The sequence below is a fragment of the Myotis daubentonii genome, chromosome 13, assembly GCF_963259705.1.
Source record: "Myotis daubentonii chromosome 13, mMyoDau2.1, whole genome shotgun sequence".
Classification (NCBI taxonomy): domain Eukaryota; kingdom Metazoa; phylum Chordata; class Mammalia; order Chiroptera; family Vespertilionidae; genus Myotis; species Myotis daubentonii.
Genome location: NC_081852.1, coordinates 52,277,333 through 52,302,794, shown reverse-complemented (window position 1 = coordinate 52,302,794; position 25,462 = coordinate 52,277,333). Strand labels below are relative to the sequence as shown.

At 49.4% G+C, this 25,462-nt stretch overlaps 1 protein-coding gene and 1 long non-coding RNA gene across 2 annotated transcripts in view; both read right to left on the bottom strand.

Moving 5' to 3' along the window:
• Positions 1 to 282: 282 nt before the first annotated feature.
• Positions 283 to 14,132, bottom strand: DUSP5 (dual specificity phosphatase 5). The gene is made up of 4 exons (XM_059661358.1): positions 13,524 to 14,132; positions 8,801 to 8,949; positions 4,568 to 4,787; positions 283 to 1,794 (listed from the first exon to the last, which is right to left on the bottom strand). Exons 1-4 carry the CDS (start codon positions 13,900 to 13,902, stop codon positions 1,388 to 1,390), a joined length of 1,155 nt encoding a protein of 384 aa, XP_059517341.1. The 5' UTR covers positions 13,903 to 14,132; the 3' UTR covers positions 283 to 1,387.
• Positions 14,133 to 14,638: 506 nt separating this feature from the next.
• The window catches only part of LOC132214326 (uncharacterized), a 78,777-nt gene continuing 67,953 nt past the window's right edge, over positions 14,639 to 25,462 (bottom strand). The window contains exon 6 of the long non-coding RNA XR_009448262.1: positions 14,639 to 14,718. This is a non-coding gene — a long non-coding RNA (uncharacterized LOC132214326). The remainder of the gene's footprint in view (positions 14,719 to 25,462) is intronic.

The following is a 25,462-nucleotide window of genomic DNA, read 5'->3' as shown; positions in this document are numbered from 1 at the left end:
AAGTGAGGAGCCCAGAGTGAGTGGACATGCTGATCACCTCACCGTGTGGCATGCACCCAAGGACTTCTCTTGCAAGTGAGTTCAGGGAAGCCTCTCAAATGGAAAGCATCATATTCTGTATTAGGACCACTAGTTCGTGAGTGGATGCACAGACTCACATCTATAGCTACAATCCACCACCATCACCTTCGAGTTTCTTTGGAAATCAACCCAGTGAGGCAGGCTCGTCGCCCCCAAAATGTATTTATTCCTCCCTTAACCCAATTCACCAACACAGAGAAGTTTTTCTTTTTACTATTTTTATTTAACACTATAAAAAAACGACGACAATGACGACCAATTACATACTGCTTTTCTTCACATTTGTATGGATTTTAGGAAATTATTGCCTTTTCCCCTGGAGAAATAACCTAGACAAAATATAAAGTAGTACCACACTACGAAATCTACAAATCCTAGAAGTCAACATCTTGAAGACAATCTCCAGGGGTAGGGGGAGAAAAACAAGTGTCACAAGAGACGAGACAAGCACATATAAGGACGGCAAGCTGGGGAAAAAGACCGTGTCAATGACACTCACCCAGACAGTAGGTACCCTTTTCTCCTGGCACCCACGCCACCACCTCAAATGGGTGATTTTTGGTCTATGGTCTAAGGAACTCTCTTTAAAATGACACAAGAGTTGCTTTGAGTAGAGGTGTAACAAGAAAGGTTCAAGTATGAGTAAGAGTCATGCCAAAGTCCAAAGCCAGGGAAGAACCCACAGTGAAAAGGCAACTCAGAAGTGTCAAGATCTCGCTACTTCAACAAACTGCCTCTGTGGGACCCAAGAGGGAATCTCAAGAAGATATGAGGGTTCAAATCAGCATATATATGGGGTCCCTACAAACCCTATAGGGCTACTTTCCTGGCTAGATGATCAGCTTATTCCCTGAAGTGACAGAGACAGACACGGAGACTGCCAAAGTTCAAAAAGTAAGGTGGAAATTGTGCTTCCTTCAGAATGAACTGGCCTCTTGACTGCCTTTTCTCCAGGTCTAGCAGCTGCTTTCTCCCATGTTGCTGCAGGTGTTTATTGCCTTACGCTTGAAATGAAAAGGCGAACTTTGAGGTGCCAGGACTAGGCAGTCCTGAGAGGGCAGGGGGGTCTGGAAGTACAGTAGTCAGCACAAGCTGTGCTCTCATAATGGCTTGGCCTTCCTTCGGTCCCAAGAACCTACCCCGAGGTCAGTCTGAAGTTCGTTTGCAAGCCTGGGGACCCTTCGCTATCCCACTGGAGCAGCGGGACAGAGGGGGTCTTCAGTATTGCACAGGTATGAAATGTCCACCAGTTTAAAAAACAAAATCACAGTTGTTCTTGGGGCTGGGCGGGTTCTCCCATCCAGTTTTAGCAGGATGTGGCTGTGGCCATGGCGCTCCTGCTAAGCTCTGAGACCGTCGAGTGGGTGGGCACTGGCGCCAGCACCGAGGTAGGGAATGTGTAGTAGGAACCCTGTACATCAGGGCTCAGTGTCTGCAAATGGGCTCTGAAGGAAGAGCTGGCTGCCTCCCCTTGGCAAGAGGGAACCTGGGGGGTGGGCGTGGAAGGCAGGATCTCAGATTCATACTGCAGGAGCTGGCCCATGAAACCAAAGTTGGGCGAGACCACACTCCTCCTCTGCTTGATGTAATCGAAGGCATCCTTTAGGCGAAACTGCCTGGTCTTCATGAGGTAAGCCATGCAGATGGTGGGTGAACGGGAGATCCCAGCCTCACAGTGGACCAGGACCTTGCCTCCCTTTTCCCTGACACAGTCTGGAAGGAAGAAAAGACAGTGGGATTGAGTTGGGATTAGAACCCAAAGGCAATGCCAAACACAAGAATTAAACACAGAAGTGACCTAGCTCTCAAACCATCATGACTGTGCAACAGCTGTCGTCCTACATCAGACTTCTGCCAGCCTTTAATCCCCACTGGTGAGGACAGAGCTTCTGGGGCCCCACAATGTCTTTCCCAATGTAGGACCTTTCCAATCCTTAGAGCTGCTTCCCAGTGCCCTGGGATACTTGCACAGATTCTACCACTGAAGGTTCTAGACCTAGAGTAATCCCTTCCTGAGGATGGCACCCTAACATGGATGGGTTTCAAGAGGGCATTGGAAAAGCCTTGAACTTGCAAGCCAATTTTCATCAGGTATGCACATTTTTTCCTGAGAGAGTCCCAGGTTCAAAGACTGACTTAGAGAAGCAATTCCTGCCTCTCAGGGCCTGAGTGTAATAGTGATGACCTCGTCCCCCCCATCTTGGTAGACGCCTTCCGGCCTCCCAGGCACCCTGTCTGGCTATGCCAGGGCAGGATGCTTGGCTCAGCTCCCAGGGTTCCCACTACCAAACATACAATATACAGTGCAGAGCCACTAATTATAGCCCTGGCCAAGTGACGCTTACTAAATGGATAGAAATGGCTTTTCGCAAACTCCATCTTGCACAACAATGGGAGTCATTGCTATAAAGCTACCACCATCAGTTAGGATTCTTTAGCTCAATATGACAAAAGGGAAGGTAGGGTGCCCTCCTCTTCTGTTCCACTCCTGCACCCAAAAGAGCTACAACTGTTAAATATGGGAATGGGTCAAAGGTTAAACATAAATACACATCAAAGAAAAATAAAAACCACTAAAAATATAGTCTTTCCAAGTCCCTCTCTTGCTGCTAAAAAACAATTACATCACCGGAAGTTAGATGTACGTGGCACTATGTAAGGCACTATGCATGGTATGCAAAAACATTTAAGATTTTGAAGGACAAATAAAAAAAATCAGCCCTCTCACCCACCTCCCTCCTCAAATTCAAGGAGTTTGCAAATGAATCTGCAAGACCTGAAAGATCAAATTTCTGAGGAGTCAAAGAGGAACCCTGGAGTTTCCCCATCTAAGAACACCCCGCTGCAGCTTATTAGAGGTCCCCCCAATTCAGTCTCTGACTCAAAAGGAAAAAGGCCTGCAAATTAGTTCCAAGGGGACCCCAAGTCCCTAGCATTACAGGGTCATGACTCTCACTTTCCTCTGCTCCTTTGTTGGCCTCCTTGTAGTCTAGTTTTCAATTGGCCCAATACCACACCCAAAAAAAGCAGAAGGCCTGGCTCCCACTCTACCCCTCGGGGCTTGTCTTCCCCGTGGCACTCCTGTGGCATTCCCCTTGGAAGGGGTCAGGGCATGGCTCAGCCTCAGTCTCTCCTTCCACGAGCAGGGCAAGGAGACTGGGGACAAGCATCCTGTGCTTTCATAAGTTGTGGGTGTGTATGTCTGTGTATACAAACGGACACAATACACACCCCGGATGGGGAGGGAGCCTTCTGAGAAATGGATGGGGGCGGCTTTCATGACCTCACTGAGTAGCTATCAGGCTGAGAAGGGCAAGGCATTCCCAGGGGCAGGGGGAACAAGTCAAGGCTTTCCCACCCTGAACCCACCATTGAGGCTGCCTCTCTGAGACTCCAAAGGAACCATCTCAGCCGAGTAGCTCAGGGGACAGGCTTAGCCTTTTGCCTCTGGTCAGTTTCTGGATGGTTTCACATGAAGCAGAAATCATGTGTGACGAGCAGAGGGGGCCATCATGTGGCTGCGGGGGGCCCTTTAATTGCTACCTACACTAAGTAATTACTGCTGTGCCCCACACCTGCCTTTCCCCCCCGCCCCCACCCCCCACCCCACGCCCCCCACGCCAAGATCCTTCCAGACAAGATACAGGAAAATCACAACTCAGCTGCAATCACTATGCATGCTCAAGGGAAAGGAGGACCCTGGAACCTAGAAGGCAAGGCCATAAGGTTGGAGAGTGGGGCCTGCAAATTTGAGACAGAAAAAAAGTCAACCCAGCCTCAGGAGGAGGAATGGGGGAAAAAGATGTCAAATGGGAGAACAATCAAGCTACATGGAGGAGCTGGAAACCCAAGACCCAAGGGAACAGAGGCTACCAGGCCTACACAGCAGAGAAAATGGGTAACTGACTCACAGAATAGAGAAAGGATGCAAAAGATGCCAACTTTTCTGTGCACAAAGCACGGAGCTCGAGTCAAGTGCTATCTTTAATCCAAAATTAGCTGGAAATGCAAAACAAATTGCCCCCCAAAGCTTGTTAAAAACTGTGGAAAGCTGCCAGGGCCCTTGGGGCTTAGTGCGTAAGTAGTGCTCTCTCAATCCTTCTGTTTGCATTTAAAAATATCCCAACCTGCGTAGAAGGCACAGCGAGGATGACTCTTTCTCGCCCCTGCTTCCCTTGTGTGGAGATTTTGCACGGACACGCTGTGCTTCTCGCCCAGCTAGAAACCGTAACGAGGGCGGCAGTTGAATACTGCCATAAAAATTATATTAATTTATCATGCAAATTAAAGCTCCTATTAATAGCAACTCAAATCTGCCCCTCTGCCTTTTGGGTGGCTGTCTCTCGTCTTGGCTCCAACTCTCAATGACTGCATATAGAAGAGACATTTCTTCTCCGTGATGGTAGCTGCCATGAGTCCATCAAAATCCAAGGCCTTATGTCCCTACAAGGCGCCCAGAACAGCAGAGGGGAATGGCTGAACCTACCAATGAAGTCTATTGCTTCTTGAAAGTGGGAGCTAATGTCAGCCGTGTGGCTGTCCTCCACGGGGATCCATTTGTAGTGTAGGTGGCTCATGCAGGCCTCGGAGGTCCGCCGCGAGACATTCAGCAGGGCCGTGATGTGCAGGTTGGCGAGGAACTCGCACTTGGATGCATGGTAGGCACTTCCAAGGTAGAGGAACGGAAGGATTTCAACTGGGCCGCCCTGGAAGCAGGGGCAAAGGACAAGCAGGAAATATTGGATTAGCCTGCTCACCTGGGAGAGGAAACAAAACAACCCTGACCTATTTGAGTTAAGGTGGGAGGTTCCCTTCCTGGTTTCCAGGTAGAGAGAGTTCAGAGCCAAGGCCGTTCAACCAAGAGTGTGGGTGAAGCCTCCATCCTGGCAGACGCTCTAACCCTCCATTACTGCTGGTGACTCCGTGACGGCAAAGCCTACATGGTGAAGATTTTCATTTTCTTACACATAGTGAGGAGGTAGGAAGTGCCAGCAGCCTTCCTGTGCTAATGAGGATGAGAAGCGGTGGGTGTGATGGGGGGGATGGAGCTATGTGTGTTGAAGTTCTAGCAGACCTGAGAGCACCAGCGCAAGCCCTTCAACTTGGAGAGCAGCCTTGGTTTCTTTCTAGATAAAATGGAAAAGGGTTCACTAGGTGAGCTCCCCCCGCCCCTTACAGTCCTGACGTTTTGTACAGTGTATTTCATCAAACCCAGGACACTGTTTTTATTTTTATTTTTTTCAATTAAATTTATTGGGGTGACATTGGTTCACAGGATCATACAGGTTTCAGGTGCACATTTCTATGTTACAAGATCAGTATATTGCACTGTGTGCTCACCACCCAAATCATCTTCTGCCCCCTTCACCACTACTACCACCAGCACCAGCACCCGCTAGGTCCAGAGATGTTAAAATGCGCTCCCTGGCACTCTAAAAAGTTGCTTCTTAGAAGTGAAAATAAGTCACTATCTACCCAGAATCCTCAGACAAAGAAAAGCTGTTAGGCCATGAGCAGAGGGGCTTCCCCCACCTCTGATCATCTTCATGTGGAGCAGCAGGTTTTGTTAAGAGATGTTTATATCCTCTTTCTTTTGGGAGACCACCCACATATCAGGTTTCTAGTTAAGGAGTACTCCACTGGAACCAGAGATCACCTAACGTACCCACCGTACCCCCCACCTCCCCCACCCCCACCCCCCAAGGCAAAGCTAAAAAGAACTCATAGCTGGTCAGACCCTGGCAGTCTTAACATTTCCAGGTCTCCCATCTCCTTGCTTCCTTTTGTTGCTGTTGGCAACTGCTGGCTCAGGAACATCCCACCCTGGTCCCTGGGTTCCACTGCCCTAGACAAGGGCTCTAGGACCTATTCTTGCACCCATCCACAGCTGGGAGGGACAAGGCTCTGTGCTGAATATTTAAGTTTAGGGGCCAGCTTCCTGGGTGCATAAATAAATACCCTTAGTGTATAAACAAACAAACAAACAAAAGTTAGCGGTAGCTGGAACAATGGGATTCCCTGGAGATTTAGAGGGAAACAACGGGCTGGAGGGACAGTGGCTGTCTTTGGGAGCCTTTTCCACATCATCCATCCGCTTCCTGTGTTTCCATTTCCTGTGCTGGAACAAGAGCAGAAAGGAAACTCTGCCAGACCCGTACTCGGAAAAGGAGCACGGGACGAGGGCCAGCAGCAGGCAATGCTCACACTACCCTGCATGTGGTATTTGCCTTTTCTTTCCTGGGAAGTCAAGTGTTTAGGCAAAGACCAGTTTGGCCACTTGGAAGAAAGTTCTAGAGCAGTGATTTTCAACTGGTGTGGCACAAGCATTTTTAAAACATGCCATACCTGTCTATTTAGTCAGGGGCACTGACCTGTCTTCCCTTAGATTGTCACATAAAAATTGACAACAGCCAACACAATAGCCGTCTGGTGTGCACGCCCTGTCTTGAACCATAACTATATAGGCCATATTGCATCATATTGGTCACATCGAATAATAAGGTCGCATCTGACTGGTTAATTCTTGGTACCAGAAATCCTTATAAAGCACCTGATTTTTTAAAAAGTCAATTTGGCCAAAACCGGTTTGGCTCAGTGGATAGAGCGTCGGCTTGCGGACTGAGGGGTCCCGGGTTCGATTCCGGTCAGGGGCATGTGCCTGGGCTGCGGGCGCATCCCCGGCGGGGGATGTGCAGGAGGCGGCTGATCGATGTTTCTCTCTCATCGATGTTTCTAACTCTCTATCTCTCTCCCTTCCTCTCTGTAAAAAAATCAATAAAATATATTAAATAAAAAGTCACTTTGGAGGAAAAAAAATAAAAAAGTAGGTAATTACCATTATTACATTATTATTATTATTTTGTAAATCAATCAAAATTATACCTATGTTTTTTGTCAGATCAGCAAAAAATATGTTTTTTGGTGTGTCACAGAATTTTATTAATTTATTTAATGCCACGAGATGAAAAAGGTTGAAAATCATTGTTACAGAAGATTTTGCAAAAGGTATTAATAGTAACAATGACTATTTTTATTAGGACTTATTGTGGCTGCCCTCTGGGCTTAACACTTTAGTTAGACGTACCTATAGTCTCACCTTAGTGCCTGGAAAACGCTGACAACCAGGCTCGGAATCCTATCCAATTTCTTATGGAGCTTAGCCAACACCCCTGAAACTGTTTTTCTTTTCTTTTCTGACTCTTGTTTAGAGTCAAGAGGAAGAGTTGGCCAAGGGCCTACAGAAACCCCAAAGGTTAACAGGGCCTCGCCCGGCTTCTAGGAAGCAGTGCTAGGGGGTTCCCCAGAGGAACCTGGAGACACAGCAGGGCCTCCCCAGTCATCGGTGGGCCAAAGGTCTGTGCACCTTTACAACATCCTGCAAGTTCTTGTTTCTCTTTCATTTTCTGAGAAACAAGGATAAAAAAAAAAACCCAAACAACAAAACAAAAATAGAAATCTAGCTAAGCCGGATGCCCGTGGCTTGTAAGCTGAGGGTTCATCCCAGAGTGTATTTTGATAAAGGAAAGCAAACAAAATAAAAACCCTGGCACCACACCAAGCTAATAGGCTTCCTGACCAAGGATCCCATCCAAGGAAAGGTCACCTGGCTTTACTTGGAATTTATCCCCAGGGCAGAGTTCTGCTCATGGCAGGCAGCTGGCAGGTTAGGCGGCATTTAAAATCTTCCTTTTTATGATTTTGGATACGTTCTTAATTGGGGGGGGGGGGGATTTTTGAAAAGACCCTCCCACCAAATCAGAAGGACCCTTTTCCAGAAGATGTGTGGGAAACAGAACAGGGCCCTGAAAAGAACCAGAAAGGGGAGTTAAGAGAAGGGGGAAAAGGGGGTTCTGGGTCTAGTGCTGCCATGGACCCAGAACCCCCTTCTGGGATTTTGGCAAATCCATTACACCTCACCAGCCATGAAAGTTTCTCCCGCTGTAAAATTGGGAAGGTGGGTTTTGATCTCTGGTTTCTGCCAGATTTAGGTCCTTGCCTCCCTTTTCCTCACCCTCCTCCTTTCTACTTTATGCTTCCTTTATTGAGTTGTCACCAAGTCCAATTTTTGAAGGAAAAAGAAAGCCCACACATTTATAAAAACACGTAGTCCTCTAGTATGACTTGATCTCCTCTGGTTCCAGAATTTATGGAATTATAAGCATCAGAAACCCTTCGATGAGCCTGCTTGCTTAGCCATCCAAACTGTAGTTTCACTACAACCCTCCTTCTACTTCCCTCCACTCCCACCTCATTCAGTTAAAATACCAGTAAGACACACCTTGACAGGTACTAACTAACTGGGCTGGTGTGCAGAAACTGCAGAGCATGAACAATTACAAAGAACGACAACACAGGAAGCCTGAAAGTCAGCTCTGAAACATCTTCAGGGAAACCTAAACCAGTATTTGGAAGCTTCTCTGCACCTCCCAGGCCAACTAATAACAATACATCGTTCACTTCCTCTTTTCTCCAGAAACTGTCGAGCATCCTGTGGCTCGTTTGCTCTTGTCAGCTTGTTTGCTGGAAGGAAGCCCGTTTACTCTTGGATGGAAACTCAAGTTGGCAAGCAACAGAGGCTCTCTAAAGCTAGAGGGCTCTGCCAAAACCCTGATCCGCAAAACAAGCAACCAGGGCCGCTGAGCAGGGAGAGGAAGAAGAGTCAGGGTGCCGAGGAAGGAACGGGAGCCAGGAGCCGCGACAGCACTTCCACTCCACATACCTGGTCATGAGCTGGCCTGTAGCTGATGCTGAGCACTGGTTTCCCACACTGGCTGATGAGGGCTCTCTCGGTCTCAATCTTCTCTTGGGAGATCGGTTCTACGTCCACGCAACAATCAGGATATTCCGAGTAGAAAGTCTCATATCCCCCTACAAGAAAAAAACAAGACAAACAGACATAAGCATTGATTTCTCAGACTGTCAGAAAATGCCCACAACTAATCAATACCCCGAGTGTGGAACAGTCAAAAATATTAGGCTGCCCTAGCTGGTTTGGCTCAGTGGATAAGATGTTGGCCTACGGACCAAAGGGTCTCGGGTTAGATTCCGGTCAAGGGCACATATCTCGGTTGTAGGCTCTCTCTGGCCCAGGCCCTTGTTGGGGCGCGTGCAGGAGGCAACCAATCCATGTGTTTCTCTCACATCGATGTTTCTCTCTGTCTTTCCCTCTCACTTCCACTCTCCCTAAAAATCAATGGAAAAATATCCTTGGATGAGGATTAATTAAAAAAGAAAAAAAAGGCTAATATAGATTTTGGCCACATAAAAAAATGAGCCAAACCAACTAATAGCTTTATAGAATATAAATGGGGTCTACACACACACACACACACACACACACACACACACACACACACACTTCTAAAAAGCTATAGGTCAGAGAGGCAATGATTAACTTTTTGTGTCTATCAGAAGCAGCTTAAACTGTAAAAGGAAATATATCCGACATCTGGAAAATATTAACCAAATCCCTCCAGAAAACCAAAGCTATTTTCTCTCTTGTTTATCTAAAATGCAGGTGTGATTATGCAGAATTTCATTAATTTTCAAGAAAGAGACTCCAAAACCGGTCTGTTTCTTCCCTAGCTCATCAGCTCTACACTGAATTATAGAGGAAACCCCCTGCATTCATAAGGGAGAGGGGGTTAATATGAGGTTTAAACTCAGGGCAATAAAACAGCGCTGGCCTTTCTCACTCCTAAGGTGCTAAGAACACTGCTGACAATTCTCTCCGTAGATCCAATTTAGAGTAATCAATCTAGGTTATTACCTTCCAAACCAAACTGCAGGAATGGGGCCTTCTGAACTTAAATCTCAGCCCCCATAAATCAAAACTGTCCCCTGGATTAACACCTACCCTCCCTTTATATTTCCTTATTACCCTTCCCTCCTGAACTTTCTGTTCCCCGCATGCCCTCAAACTGCTGTACTGACAGGTACGATTCTGTAAACATTCTTAATATCACCTTTAAACTTCTCCAAATGGGTTGCTTAAGGTAAAAAAAGTACCTCTAACCAAGTCACAGAAATACGAGTGTATACATACAGATAAGGCTTTTGAGGCCCAGTACACTCAGTGGGGAAGAACCCAGTACAACCTGGCCTCTGGAAGTCTCAGAATGCTGGGGGCTGGTGGGTGAACAGGCTGGCCTTGCTTGCGGAAGAAGCACTTTGCTTCCAATCCAGAGGGACCTAAGGCAGTTCCTAGAGCCTCCAAAAACCGGCTTCTGCCATCTTCTGGCCCAGAGAATTCACTTGGGGGTCCAATCATCAATTAAAACTACGCATCCTGAGGCCATGTATTTTCCAGAAGCCTCCCTTTTTCTTCTGTCTTTCCCTGTTGTGAGAGCCCCACAGTGGAGCACGTGGTGGCTTTTTAAAACCCCCGCGGTAGACGAATGGTTAATGGATTACATGGCAGTCTCCAGCTCCCTCCCAGAAGCCAAAGCCAATTCCTTGAATGAGTCATCTTGCCATTACTGCTTCCTCTCAGCTTGCTGGAACTGCCCTGGCCCCCTTTAGTACACCCAAATCTCCCCTGCAGTCACTTCAACAAATCGCCCGTTGGGCCGCCCCTGATGAGCTTCTGGTCCTCCACAATGACCATGTTCCTGGTCATGAAGACGGGAGGCCATGCGGGAGGGGGACGGAGGCAGGTATTCCTGGCGTAGTGCACCCCTCCCCCCAACCCTAGCCCCTGGCCCCCTTCTTTCCTGGGGGCAGCGAGAAGCCAGACTTACACTGACACAGAGCTTCCTTGGAAGAGGAAGTGAATAAATCACTTCCTGTGCCTGTGCCTCAACATTTTGGGTTCCAGGAAACAAACGAAGTGATCAGGGATGGGAATCTGTATTAAGAGTGGCCCAGGCCCTCCCAAACTTCAGGATGAGGCTTGGGAAAAAGAAGCCTTCAGGCCACCTCATCTCTTGGCTTTAAATAGAGCACTTAAGAGGTGGCTGCCAGGAGGACTGAAAGGAGGTGCAAGGAGGTGCAAGGAGGTGCGGGTGTAGGCTGGGTCCTGTCTGCCTGTTGACAAAAGACAGGCAGACAATGAGTCTCAGTGTCACTGGGGGACAGATAAACAGGGCCCTGCCTCCTCAAGCCGGGGTCAGGAGGAGTCCTCCAGATTAGACGGTCTGTCTTTCACCCACTCCCATCAGAGGCGGGGAGAGACAGAACATTCCTCTCTGCTGCCTCACTTGAGAGCCTTGGCAACTCTTTTGGCTGCTTCAACTCTCTTCAGAGTGATTCTGCGTTCTATCACCATCACACTGCCAGGGGAGCGGAGCCAAGTGCAGGGACACTCTATATAAATATGCACCGACAAGGCCATTTGGTCACCAACTCATGACTGAATGTGGGGTTTTTTAGGGGTTGGGGGGAGATGAAGGGATGCCAAAGGCACTACCCCCCGAGATCTGAGATGCCACTAGTTTAAACCTGAACTCTTAGATGGACATGAGTTAGGTAAGGAAATAAAAATTTTCTTTGGCAAAAACTTAAGCTTTAGTAGTGTTATAAGGATCAAGCAATTTTTACTGAAATTTAAAATGGGCATAACTTTTGACCTCGCAAATCTCCAAATTTACTGATAGCGCACCTGCAGAAGCATTTGGATAAAAGTATACTCGACTACACTGTTTCAATAATGAGGCTAGCAGCAACCTATTGGCTATCACCATGGGACTGGTTAAAAAAGTGAACCAGACATGAATGCTCTGATACAAACTAATCTCCCGAGATCTAGTTGTGTGAAAGAGGGAAGGGCAGGAAATATACGAAATCATTATATTTTAAAAAGAAACTGGTGCAAAATTAACTTTAAAGATGAACAAGTAATAGCTGATGGTTGTCTCTGGGAGTGGAACTGGGTTCTAAGGGTGTCAGAAGACCCATTGTTCATTGCATAGCCTTTGTGCTGTTCAAAGTTTTACTTATGTATGTTACATTCATTAAAAATATTTTTAAACGTTCATTTTCTTGAGATGTAAGTCACAGAGCTGCCTACCTCTTGTGGCCACAACCCCTAAACTGTCAGCATCGCCCTCTTGGAGAGGGACAGGGGGCAGAGATGGGACCAGGAGGGGCTTCCTGGAACCTCTCTTTCATGCTAATGGGAGGTGGAAGCTTTTCCTGTAGTCACTGCTAAGAACAAAAGACAAAAACCACATCAGGAAGAGAAATCAGGAGCCATGTGTGAAACCTTTGCAATCTTGGAGGGCTTCCCTCCATCATGGAGGGGGGTGTGTGGGTGGGGCTGAAGCTGGCTGGAAAAGGAAGATTATCATCTTGCCTTTGCCATCTCCCTGGGAACCAACAGGGGACGGTCTGCCAGAGGTGCCAATAGAGGTGGGAGCTGTCCGGCCTCAGGAATCTCCTGGCCTGGAGGTGTGTGTAATTCCCCAAATTGCAAGGTTTTAAAGCCAGGCCCTCACTCTCAGCTCTCCGCACGTGGGCTCTGAACCACATCACCGTTACATCTCAAGGTCTAGCATCAGGGTTGGCAGGGCTTCCACACGTTTGAGGTTACAAAGGGCTCAGATACAAGGCATGAGGGAGCGGTCATGGGAAATAAACCAGAAATCGATGCTCTGGCGTTTAGCGCGTCACCCACCGACCACCGAAAGTCAAAGTCCTCTCCCCAGCAGGTGCAACGGGCAGGCCGGTGCCACCGCTTCTGGGGTCTCAAACCAAAGGCAACAGAATCCCCTCCACCGCCACCCTGCGGCACCCGTCCCAGGTCCTGGCTCTCCAGCCACCCCCGCTTGGCTCAGGACCCAGGAGGATCCCTGGCCGGGGAGGGAGAGGGTAAAAAACAGTGGGAAGGCTGTTAACTCCAAATTAAACTAGAGAAAGGTAAGGGAGGGGAAAGGAAAGGGGAAGGCCGGAGGAAAACAATAAAAAGCAATAAAATGAAAAGGAAAGGAAGGGGAGGGACTCTGCCGGGGTCAAAAAGGCAAGAGGGGTCGGTGAAGACTCAGCCTCAAGTATGTTAATTGTCCAGGCAGGAGGATCCCGCGGCGCCACACTCCTGGGGGGCGGGGGGGAGGGGTCGCGACCTGCTGATTCCGTCGGATCCGTCTATCAGGAAGGCTCAGCACCCTGGCCCCAGCGGGATCGGCAGCGCCCGCACCCGGGCCGCCAGCCCCCAAACGGCCAAGCAGCAGCGCCCCCAGTTGCGCAGCCACCTCGCCCACCCAAGGTGGCCAAGCGGTCGGGCGCTTTCGAGGAACGCGGGTGGGGAGGGGAGCGCAGCGCCAACCCGGGCAGTGCCCACCCCGGCGCGCGTGGAGCCCAGTGTGCAGACTCGGGCAAGTGGAGACTTCCCGCGTCCCAGGGCCGCGGAGGGCGCCCTGCGCCAGGAGGGGACCCCGGAGCCGCCCGGAGGGGGAAAGGGGAGTGGGGGGAAGAGGACGGGGCACCGGCGGCCCCGACGCGCTCACCTTTGAGGAAGTAGACTCGCGGGCCGGCGGGCAGGCAGGCGAGCAGCGAGGTGAGCACGACGCGCGCGGCACTCTCCTCGCGCAGCTTCTGCCAGTGGCGGCTGCCCTGGTCCAGCACGACCACGGCCGCCACGCCGCCGCCGCCCTCCTGCAGCAGCCGGGCGCGGGCCGCCTCGTCGGGCAGCACGTAGCGCGCCGACACCGCTCCGCCGCGCGCCCGCCGCAGCACCACCGAGTTGAGGTTGACGTTGAGGGAGCCGCGCACGCTGGAGGCGGCGAAGGCCAGGTAGGGCCGGCAGTCCAGCACCACGCAGCGCGCCGCCGCCTCCTTGCGGAGCATCTTGCGCAGCTGGCGCCCGTCGAGCGCCGTGACCTTCATGTCGCCGCCCAGCGGCCCCGCGCCGCGCAGGTGCCCACGGCCAGGGTGCCCGCCGGCGAGATACAGGAGGGCGGCCCGCGGGGCTGCGGCCGGCCGACCGAGCGAGCGAGCCTCGAGCCGGAGCCGGAACGGTCGCTCAACCCTTCTTCCCCGCCCCGCACGCTCGGCGCCCGGCCCGGCCACTCGCCGCCCCAGAAGCCGGGGATTCCGCCAGCAGCGCCGCGTCTTAAGTGGAGTGCGAGGCCAGTGACGTGGCTGCCCATATAAGGCCGGAGAGGGGCGTTTCCCCGCCCCCTCGGGCGTGGCCACGCCCCCGGGGGCGGGGCGCGCGGGGAGGGCGCCCGGGGTTAGTCAGCCCGGGAAAGAGGAAGTGGCAGGCTCCGCCCCGGCGCGCTCTGCGGCTTTGCGCGCAGAGACTCACTCGCGCATCACCCGGGGCTGCCAGGGGGGTGTCAGGCGCGCTCGGAGCCGCGGTGACCCACGCTGTGCGGGAAGAGGAGGAAGCGGAGGAGGCCGGGCCGGCGCCGCGCACGCGGATTTTCAGTTTCATAGACGTAGGTTAGGCACCTGCAGGGGGCCGTGCCGGGCCCTGCGCTGGGGTCCTGGGCCAGAGCTCCCCGATGAAGCAGAAGTGAATTCCGACCCTCACAGCCTTTATGCGAGAAATGAGATCATTGTGGGGATGTGCTTCAAGGGTGGTTTATAGATGAGTTGAGATCGGGCCTGTATCGGTATAGGTGAAGCTGGGTCATGGGAACCTGGGGTTTGTCACAGTTTCTCCACTTTTCTGTCAGTAATTTTCCATAATAAAAGTACCTACACGTAAAAATGGAGAGAGAAAAGCCAGCAGTTAATCTTTCCAAATGGATTCTGCCTCCCAAAGGATTGACAGTCCTTTTCTCTGTCACACTCCGATAATAATTAGAATAATTGTTTTTTGAGGAGCCGTTTTTCTGGCCCCTGGAAAGCCTGTCGTGAAATCAGCTGCTACGGCATCAACACACATCTGTGGTCAGAGGTCTCAGTCCAGCTAACTGCCCAGGTGGCTTCTGGATTTGAGGGATTATCCGTGGATCAAGTATAATCCCAGGCTGCCTGCCCCCACCGGTCCCCAGCAGCTTCAGGCCTCCCATCCTCAATCTTGGGGAACGGACACGGTTCACCCTTTCAAGTCCAGCTGCAGGGACACCTGCGAAGGAAACGTCTCCAGCCCCGCGTTCATGACCAACCACTTCATCGTTAGCTGGCGGTGGGAGGGGCTGCTTAGTGGAAGGCAGCTTGCCTCCCCTAGAGGGGCTGTCTACCACCAGCATAGGGGAATGAGGTTTTTAGAAGGAAGCAGAGATCAAATTCTGAAATCAAATGCAATCAAACTGACACCAGCGAGCGGGCACTGACTCCGGGTCACAGCTGCGTTCAGTCAGCGGCCCTGTCCTCGCCCTGCTAGTGGGGTCCTAATGAAGATGTGATGTGGCTCAGTGGTTAAGCGTTGATTTGTGAGCTGGGAGGTCAGGATTTGATTCCCCATCGGGGCACATGCCCGGGTGGCAGGGGGCCTGTGGGAGGCAGCTGATCAATAATTCTCTCTCATCATTGATGTTTCTATCTCCCTCCCTCTCCCTTCCTCTCTGAAATCAATAAAAAAATATATATTTTTAAAAGATGTGATATGGGGGTTTTCTTTCTCTTTGGGGGGTTGTGTGTGCCAGCCTTCCCTAAAATCTCCTCTGCCAGTGTCACCAGTGCCACCCACCCCCAGACATCTGAGCCCAGAGCCACGTATGTATGGAGCACCTGCACGGGCAGGACTCCCTCCTCTCCAGCCCAGAGAGGAGGCCCAGCCCAGCCACAGGCCTCTAAGTTCCTGTAGTCGGTATGGAAGCCCATCCAGGGTGTGTGGGTAGCTGGGGGAGGGAGGGGAGGGGGCGGGCTGGAGAAGCCTCAGAGAGCCAGGAGAGCTGAGGCAAACTTGGAAGAATGAGTTGAAGTTAGGCAGGCCTTGGCGGGGGAGGGGAAGGCATTCCAAGCAGAGGAAACTGCTTGAGGTAAAGAAAAAAACAGCATGGTATGTGCTAGAGGTGTGTGGGAGACTAAGCACTTCTGGCATTTATTAGAAAATTAAGCAGGGTCATGTGACTGGGGGCCATTTAAGGCATTTTGATTTTATCCTGTGGCTGGAGCAGCCCTGGGTGAGGGGGGTCTTACTTGGGGACTTGGTCAGGTGAGCATTAGTGGGCCTGCCTGAGGCTGCACTGTGGAGGATGGATGTTTTGTTTGAGAGGGGGTGTGGGGTCCAGACGAGAGTCGGAGGGACAGATAGGAGGCTTTTGTGGGTAATCCAGGCCTGAGCTGATAACGGCTGGCCGGAACTTGGCAGTGATAGCAGCAACTGCAAAGGCCACACAGATGGGAGAAGCATTTAGGAAGTAAATTTCCAGAAGGGGTAGGATAGAGAGAGAGAGAGAGGAGTAGGGGGTGACCCAGGGGTTTTAACTGGGGAGACTGGGTACATGGTGACACCTTTAGATAGGGGCCCTGCAGAAACAGGTCAGGGTGGGGAGCAGGGGGAAGAAGGAGGAGCGGGTGAAGTTTAGATTTGTTAGTAAGTTAGAGTTGATCCTGGGCCCAAGGGGGTGCCCAGTATGCAGTGGGGTGGCCTGATAACCAGTACAGGAAGGCCATGTGTCCGCTGGATTGCTCCCTCACTTCCCATATCCAATAGATTTCCAGGTCCCAGGACTCTGCCTACCAGATCTCTCTCCGGCCCTGCGCTTCCCAGCCCTGTAGTCAGAGCCTCCTGCTCGGTGGGTGTGACCTATGCAGTGCACAGGACCCCACATGTAGAAGGATCCCATGCTTGGTTTACTGCTCTGTCACTCTTTAAACCCCTAATGCTTTTTGGACAAGGGACCCTGCATTTCCCTTTTGCACTGGACCCCACAAATTATATAGCTGGTCCTGCCCACGGATGTAGTTAAAGGATCCCACTCTCCCCCACACTGGGCCCTGCTTCCCAATCCCCCCAAGCTCTCTCCTCGCTCTCGTCCTCTACAATGTGATCTTTCTAAGTATAGGTCAGAGCTTAAAGCCCACCTGCTCTGCTCAGAAACCTTCAACAACAACCTACGCACTATCTGATAAAACCCAAATTCCTTAGTGGAACACCAAGGTCCTTGTTCTGGCCAATTAATCATAATCCACCTCTAACCTTGTTTTTGTCCTTCCTTCCTTCCCTCCCTTCCTCCCTCTCTCCCTGCCTCCTTTCCTTCCGTTCTTCCTTCCATCCTTCCCTCCCCGCATTCTCAGGCTCCTTCCCGCCCAGGCACACCGAGCTGCCTGTTTCTTGCCCAGCATTTTGCTTCACTCTTTCTACAGGACCTGAGTGCTTCCCCCATCCCTTTGTATAGGAGCCCCTCTTCACCTTCACACACCAGCTTGGGAGCTACTGTTGTACCTACAAGAAACCGCCCCTTAACCCCTTAGCCCCCCTCCCCCCCTCCCAGTCTCCTGGGAGTTCTCCTCCCCCAACCTGATGCATGAATGTATCTGTCCTGCCATTAGCCTGCAGGCTCCCAGGACTTATTCCACCATCTGTGACTCCATCAAATACCTAGCACATGGTAGGAGCTTAATACTGGTGGAATGGAATCCAGTGCTTGCTAAGACTTGAGAGCGCTGGCTTTTTGGAAGGTGCCTGGGAAGAAAGTTGGCATAAATCAGGGCCTTAGACCCTGGGTGAGCAGGCGATAGGACCCTGTGGACGCACAGACCCCAGGATCTTCTTGGACAGCTGCACACACAGCATTCAGCTCCCAATGTCAAGGAGTTTCACAGACCTGGGAACTTCAGTGTCTATGCCTGCTCATCCAGCCTCAGTGGGAGCCACGGGGATTCCTCTCCAGCCCTGCTTCCCACATCCAACCAAAAGGTGGGGGGCTAGGTGGCCTGTGGGGATGGTCCAGAGGCTTCCCCCAGGGTCCTACCAGCCCCAGCCCTCTCAGAAGGATGCCTTTTGCCTCCTCTCTTCATTGGCATACTCACTGTAGGAAATGTAGAGAAGTGAAAAAGGTGCTTTTCTAAAAAAGAGCGTTGCTTGCTCTGGCTTAAGATCCCATGTCAAGATCTGGACCCAAGACTTGCTTCTTGTCATCTTGGATAAAGGAAGGAGCCCTGGACTAGGAATCAAAGATCTGGGTTCCTGACCAGTCTCTGCTATTTCCCGATTTTTTTTCATTTACCTAATACTTACAGCATGCCTTTTGTGCGGATAGGTATTTTTCTCCCCATGGTCCCCCCATCTCCCTTGTTCCCAGGATCTTAGACAGGAGCAAATACAGTGTTCATTCAGGGGTACAGACAGCACATGCTGTGTGACTGTTGAAAATCACCCAGCCTCTGAGAGCTATGATTGCCTCTTCTATAAACGGGACATCAGTGCCTGCCTGCTAATGGTGAGTGACAATGACATCATGTACATGAAGCTGTGTCGCATGACGCAAACATCAGGTATTTTATGGTTGTTGTTGCTATAGTATTAGCCATCAGCAAAGCATTCATTCATGTACTCATCAAATCCTGATGACACAGTCCATTCAGTTTCCTCTTCTGTACAGTGGGAGTGAAAATAGGACTTAGCTCACAGGTTATGGTCAGGATTCCTTGAATCAATACATGTAAAGTACTTAGAACAGTGCCTGGTGCATATTAAGAACTCAGTGTTAGCTAGTTAAAATTGCGGTAATATTTGCTCCAGTCAAGAAGAGACTGTTTGCTAATGGCACAGGAAAACAAGACGGGAGTCGACACGGTAGAGGAGAGGGAGTTACTGGCTGTCTGATTCAGCTGCCAGTGAAAGATAAAATTATTAAAAGCCTATGAATTGTTCTTCTGAAAGCCTGCAGAGTATAGGGGGATATTGAAAGAGTAAAAATCTCCAGGCCCACATATATAGCAAGGTAGGAGAGACAAGGAGCCATTCTCACAGTAAGTGCTACACTGGATGGTTTTGGTATTGAGAGCTGAAGAGATTTTAAAGAAGAGAGATCAATGCAGGCTGAAGTATTAGAGAAGGCGAGCCTTTAGATTTCATAAATAACCCCTCCAATTCTACGAGCAAGGGCTTTGGAGGGTGACACCCTGAGGTTTAAGTCCCTGGTCTGCTATTACTGATTGTGTGACCTGGGACCAGTCACTTCACCTCTGTAAGCCACAATTCTCTCATCTGAACATCTACTACCAATGAATTTCTACTACCAAAAAACAGAATTAGATTATCGAAACCCAGACACTATTGTCTCAAACAGAATGAGGGTGTTTTGTTTTGTTTTGTAATGAGTCTCTGTAAAGTCAATTTCAGGAATGATAGAGGTAGCACTCCTATATTACAAAATCCATGAAGGTGATAAAAGACTGATGTCTGGGAAACATCTCCAGTTACCTCATGAGAAGAAGGGAGAGAGAGAGTTAGAAACATCAGTGATGAGAGAGAATATTGATTGGCTGCCTCCTGCACGCCTCACAATTCAAAAAAAATAAAACAAAAAAATCTTAAAGGTTCTCATTGCAAGAAAAAAAAGTTTGTGACTTTGTATAGTGAAGGATGGTAAGTAGTAACTAGACTTAATAATAGTACCTACCTGGCTGATGAGGAGATGAAATGAAGTACCTTTGAACAGCCCTTGCCTGCATGCCTGGCCATGGTGAGGGCTCCGTATGAGCCAGGATTTTTCTTTATGAAAAGTCACGGCAGCAAGGAAGCACAGACTCTTGGCAGTAAGGAATTATAATTCAATCTTGAAACTTTCCAGAGAGGAAGCTTCCTGCCTCAGGAGACATTTTTGAATGAGGCCAAAAAAGGCAACAAGCATATCCTGGGATTTTTCTAAGATGCCAGGTATTACTTGAGCCCTTCACTTAGTCCTCACAACCACCCTATGATGTAAGTGTTGTTGTCTCCATTTTATAGTTGACCGACTTCCTTGTACCTTCTACCCTTTGCTCCCAAGTCTCAAGAAATACAGTATAAACCTAGACCCTCTCTGAAATATTTGAAGGGAGTCATCTTGTCCTTTTCCCACCTTCTCTTTTCTAAGATAACAGCCCTGATTGCTTACCATCACTGTTTTCCAAACTCCTAGAAAACTTCTTTTTAAAAACTGACTTCAGAGAGGAAGGGAGAGAGTGAGAGAGACAGAAGCATCAATGGTGAGAGAGAATATTGATCGGCTGCCTCCTGCACGCCTCACACTGGGGATCGAGCTCGAAACCCAAACATGTGCCCTGACCGGGAATTGAACCATGACCTCCTGGTTCATAGGTCGACACTCAACCACTGAGTCATGCCACCAGGGCGAAAACTTTTTATTTGCCAGATTCTTTTCTTGTCCCTGACTGAAACTGGGGTATAGCAAAGAAGGTCCATTTACTCAAAGTTCAAAGGTCCTACAAAAAGAGTGGCTGTTAAGGGCCCTGGACAGGTTAGAGAAAGGAAGAGATAGAAGAGAGCAAACATTTGAAAGCAAAGAGATGCCATCCCTCCCTCTGTACTGAGGAGCCAGAGGCTACCCTTGAAGAATGGGAGGGGGTTTTATCCCCAGTTCCAGCCTCCCCCATGCAGCATTCATCTCTGCTCTGGATGGTGGGGGCATCCTTGAAAGCTACAGACAGTGGGGTTGAGAGGAGTTTAGAGGGAGCAAGCTTGCCATCTCTCCAGCCTCAGCCCTAGAGACTGCCCAGAAAGATATGTCTGGTGCAACCTGATCTTAATCTTTTTTTTTTTTTAAATGGGGAGTGTGTGCCCTTGAGTAAGCATTGTATTTGCTTCTACTAAGACCCTGGGGGCAAGGAGGATGAGGGCCCAGGGAAGAAAACCACCCTTACTTGAAATGTCAACAGCCTCTGGGTAGAGCTCTTCCAGTTTCTCTCTCCTTTCCTCTCCCACCTCTCCCCTCCTCCTCTCTCCCTCTCTCCCTCTCTCACGAGGTATCTGGAGATGTTTCCCAGACTTCAGTCTTTTATCACCTTCATGGATTTTGTAATATATGAGTGCTACCTCTATCATTCCTGAAGTTGACTTCACAGAGACTCATTATAAAACAAAACACCCTCATTCTGTCTTAGACTAAGGTGTCTGGGTTTTGATAATCTAATTCTATTTTTGGTAGTAGAAATTCAACTACAGGACAATTCAAAAAAATAAAACAAACAAAATAATCTTAAAGGTTCTCATTGCAAGAAAAAAATTTTGTGACTTTGTATAGTGAAGGATGGTAAGTAGTAACTAGACTTAATGTGGTGATCATTTTGTAGTGTATACGAATATCGAACCATTACACTGTATACCTGAAACTAATATGTCCATGATACCTCAATACAAAAATAACAAGTAAAAATAAAACAAAATATATGATAATTCAGTGGGAGACTTTCATCTGTGTGCCACCTACAATCATCTTTCCTGCCACCTGTACTTGGGGAAACAGTAATTGATTTCTGCAGTAAAGGGGAGGCCCAGTCTCAAAATGGTCAGCATGTAGCCTTGGACAAATGGCTTAAACTCTTCTCAGCTACAGTGTCCTCTTGAGAAAAGTTGGGATAATTAATGAGATGCAAAGTAGAAACAAAATAATACACATAAAGTACCTTGTGACGTGTGTGAGATATTCTTTTTTGCCAGTAATTTCCTTGCTTCTTGGGCAGAGGTTGGGGTTGGATGGAAGGAGGTGTCTGGAATCCTTTCTCCCAGGACTAGAACTAGTGGGAAAAACATTCCTACACCTCAGCAGTTCAGAGCAAGGGCTGTGGCCCAGATTCACCAGAGCTCTGCACCCGACTTGCTGTGGAACACACAGAGTCACTTCCCCTCTCTGCACCTGTTTCCTTGTCTTTAAAGTGGACATACAGTCTCAGGAGCCTATGGAAATGCAAATTCTCATTCTAGAGCCTGGGACTCTGCCATTTCCAACCAGCTTTCAGGTAATACTGATACTGCCACAGACCAAGCTCTGAGTAGCAAGGAGTTATAGTACTTCACTCCTATGGGAGTGTTTTCTTTAAGTATATATAATTGATTTCAGAGTGGAAGGGAGAGAGAGAGAGAGAAAGAGAGAGAGAGAGAGAGAGAGAGAGAGAGAGAGAGAGAGAGAGAGAGAGAGAGGAACACCAATGATGAGAAAAAATCATTGATGGGTGGCCTCCTGCACGCCTCACACTGGGGATCAAGCCCACAACTTGGGCAGGAATTGAACTGTGCTGACCAGGAATTGAACTGTGACCACCTGGTTCATAGGTCAACACTCAACCATTGAGCCATGCTGGCTGGGCACTCCTATGGGTGTTTTGAAAGGCTTAAATTAGAGAATACATCCTAGACATTTAGCTTGGTGCTTACTCAGGGACTTAGCCAATAGATAGTGGCTCCATTGCCTATATTATAGTGACTGGTGTATGTGGTGGGTAGGGGTGGGTTGAGAGTAACCCCAGATAGAGCTGAGGGTGATAATAAGACTTATTGCACCTGCATGGTTTAAAGAGAGCAGTGTACCAGGAGTCAGGAGACCCAGATTCAAGTTCTAGCTTTCTAACTCATGCCATACCTGTGTGAATTTGGGCAAATTTCTCTTTTTGAGCCTCAATTTCCTCCTCTACAAAAGAGGAGGGGGTTTAATTAGATGGTGTCTAAGGATTCACTCAGCTTTAAATCAAAACTTGAGGCTAGCAATCCCTGCTCCACCCCCAAGCACCGAAAGACACCTAACAGGCCATAAATTGGCCTTAACCTTGGCCATAACCTTGAGCCGCATCTGCTGCAGGGATGGGCCTGCTCTGAGCCTGCCTTGACTGCGGACGTGATGAATTAGCTGGAGAGCCCAGCCAGGTGCCCTTGGCGTTCCTTGAGCTGAGGGTGACATCACCCCGGAAGCCTCCATTCCTGGGCCTTGTGCGCAGCTCTCCTGTTAGGGCAGGATGATTTGCAGCTTGAACGGGAATCTTCAGCGTGCCCAGAGAAAGGATGTAAAAGGAGGCATTTTTGACATTCCATCCCACTGCTTCACTGCACTGGAGGCGAAGATGAATCACGAGTAGACTCCTTGTAAGCATACATCACACCCAGTAAATTCCAGCCCTTCTGCATGGCCCTCCAGACTCTGGGCTCGAGACCCTGCGAGGAGCTTGCCTCTTGGTGGAAGAACTGGGCACCAGCAACCTCTCCCATAAGCCAGGGGTGGGGGACGTCCGGCCCTCGGGCTGTAGAAAGCCCACAAAATCATGTGCTCTGGCCCTGCCAAGCCATTAGGGGTGAGTTAATGAAATGTTTGACCAAATATAGCAGGCTAATTTTTTTAAAACTATAGTTTAATTATTATTTTTTTAATATATTTTTATTGATTTTAGAGAGGAAGGGAGAGGGAGAGAGAGAGAGAGAGAGAGAGAGAAACGTCAATGATGAGAGAGGATCCATTGATCGGCTGCCTCCTGCACACCCCACACTGAGGATCGAGCCCACAACCCAGGCATGTGCCCTTGGCCGCAATCGAACCCGGGACCCCTCAGTCCGCAGGCCGATGCTCTATCCACTGAGCCAAACCAGCTAGGGCAAGCAGGCTAATTTTTTAGTTGATAATTTTGTATGGCCTGCGAATGACGTTATATAAATATTCAAATTGCCCTTCGCAGAAAAAAAGCTGCCCCACCCCTGCCGAGGCAATCAGAGCAGGCCCGCTGAGATGCATGAGTCCCGTGGCTGCCAACACACTGCCAGTGCAGCCCCAGGCAGTCTATTACAAGTCTGTACTGAGCCCTCACCATGAGCAAACATTTATTGAGTGCCTGCTGCATGCCTATGGTTAGACAAGTTTACTGAATAACCAATTTAACCTTATCACACCCAAGTGCAGAGAGCCTAGTACAGATGGAGGCACCCAGGTTCAGAGAGGCTAAGTGACTTGTGTAGGTTCACACAGCAAGACATTCAACAAGTATTACCCCTTGAGCACAGCCGACCAGTTTGAGCTGACCCCTCCCTTCTCTCTCCTCTGTGGCAAACTTGCATCAAAGCCCCTGTCCTTCGTGGTTACACTTGATTATTTATGTTTTTCTCTCTCCCCCTGACCCAGGGACCAGCTTCGAAGGCCCCTGCAGCCATCGCCCCCAGCCTGGCTGACAGTTGGCCCTAGAAAGACATTGTGCCCAATGAATGTAAGAAATGGAGACTCCGTTCCTAGCACCATACTGCTCAGCGCTGGGATGATTGGGGACGAAGAGAAGCCTGGCCTCAGGGGATCACTCTCTGGTTGTTAGGGAACTAAATCTGAATCATGGAAGGGAACTAGGGTCCGCACATCAGGCTGTGTTTGGGTGATCAGTTCAAGGGGCTGGGTTAGATCCGTGGAAGGGGAGATGGCCGAGGGCCCAACAGTCAGGGTGGGCTGGGAAAAAGTACAAGAACCGAAATCCAGGATCCAGGGAGGGCTTACTCAGGCAGAGAGGAGGAGGGCTCTGCAGCCGAAGGAGACAGGCTGGAAGGAAGTACAGAGGTGGGAGGAAGGAGGCCTCCAGGTGTCTCTCGGGGAGGAGATGGGGGGGGGGGGGGGCGGGGCGGGGCGGGGCTGAGCAGTCCTGGGAGTGGAAGAAGGTGATGGAGGTCAGGTCTAGGAAAGAACACCTGCTCCATGCAGTCAGGCAGTGTGTATACGAGGCCTAAAAATGTTTCTTACCCTTTGACTTAGTTATTCCACGTCTGGGAAATGATCTTAAAGAATATCTCCCAAATCCGGGGGAGGTAAAACTATATTCACAACAGTGTTCATCACAGAGCTATTTATATGAAGGTAAAAATGGAAGCAGCCAAGACATTTCTCAGAAGAGGATGGCAAAGGAATTGGTGCATCCAACAGCCATTAAATGGGATGTTTTCAAAGGCTGCAAATAACATTCAAAATCAATTATGTAAAGATGTAAAGGGAAATGGCAGGTTACAAATAATAATAGCTGCACTTATTGAGTGGTATTTCCTGGGCATTGCTTTCTATATTGGCCTTATTGTGTCAATTACAAGAGCCGTGAGCCCATCGGATCCATTTGGAGACCCAGACTCCCCCAGATGTGCCTGGAAAAGCTGAGATGAGAGAACTGGTCACACTGGTGTGTCCTGATCACCACCTTCTATAAAATGACCACATCGTCCGGGAGACCCGAGAGAAATAGATCAAATGTTAACAGTGGTTCTTTCTCAGGGTGGGAGCTGGTGGAGGGATGGATGCTCCTGCTACTTTTCAGTATTTTCCAAATTTTTCCTTATAAAGTTATGATACTCTGTTTGCATCCTTTCCTAATTTTCAGCTATTTATTCTGCATTTTTCTTTTCATTTGCCAGCAGGTCTCCGTGATCTTACCATCTCTGGGATGCTCTGAATTCTTTTGGGAAAAGCCTCAGACAATCCCGTGGTATGGATTGGGCATAAGTTATTTACCTGGTTTCCTATTGATAGATATCCTTGACTACACCCCTGTGGGAAGAGGGTTCTGTTTGTTTTTTAAGACAGAAAAGAATGGACTGAAA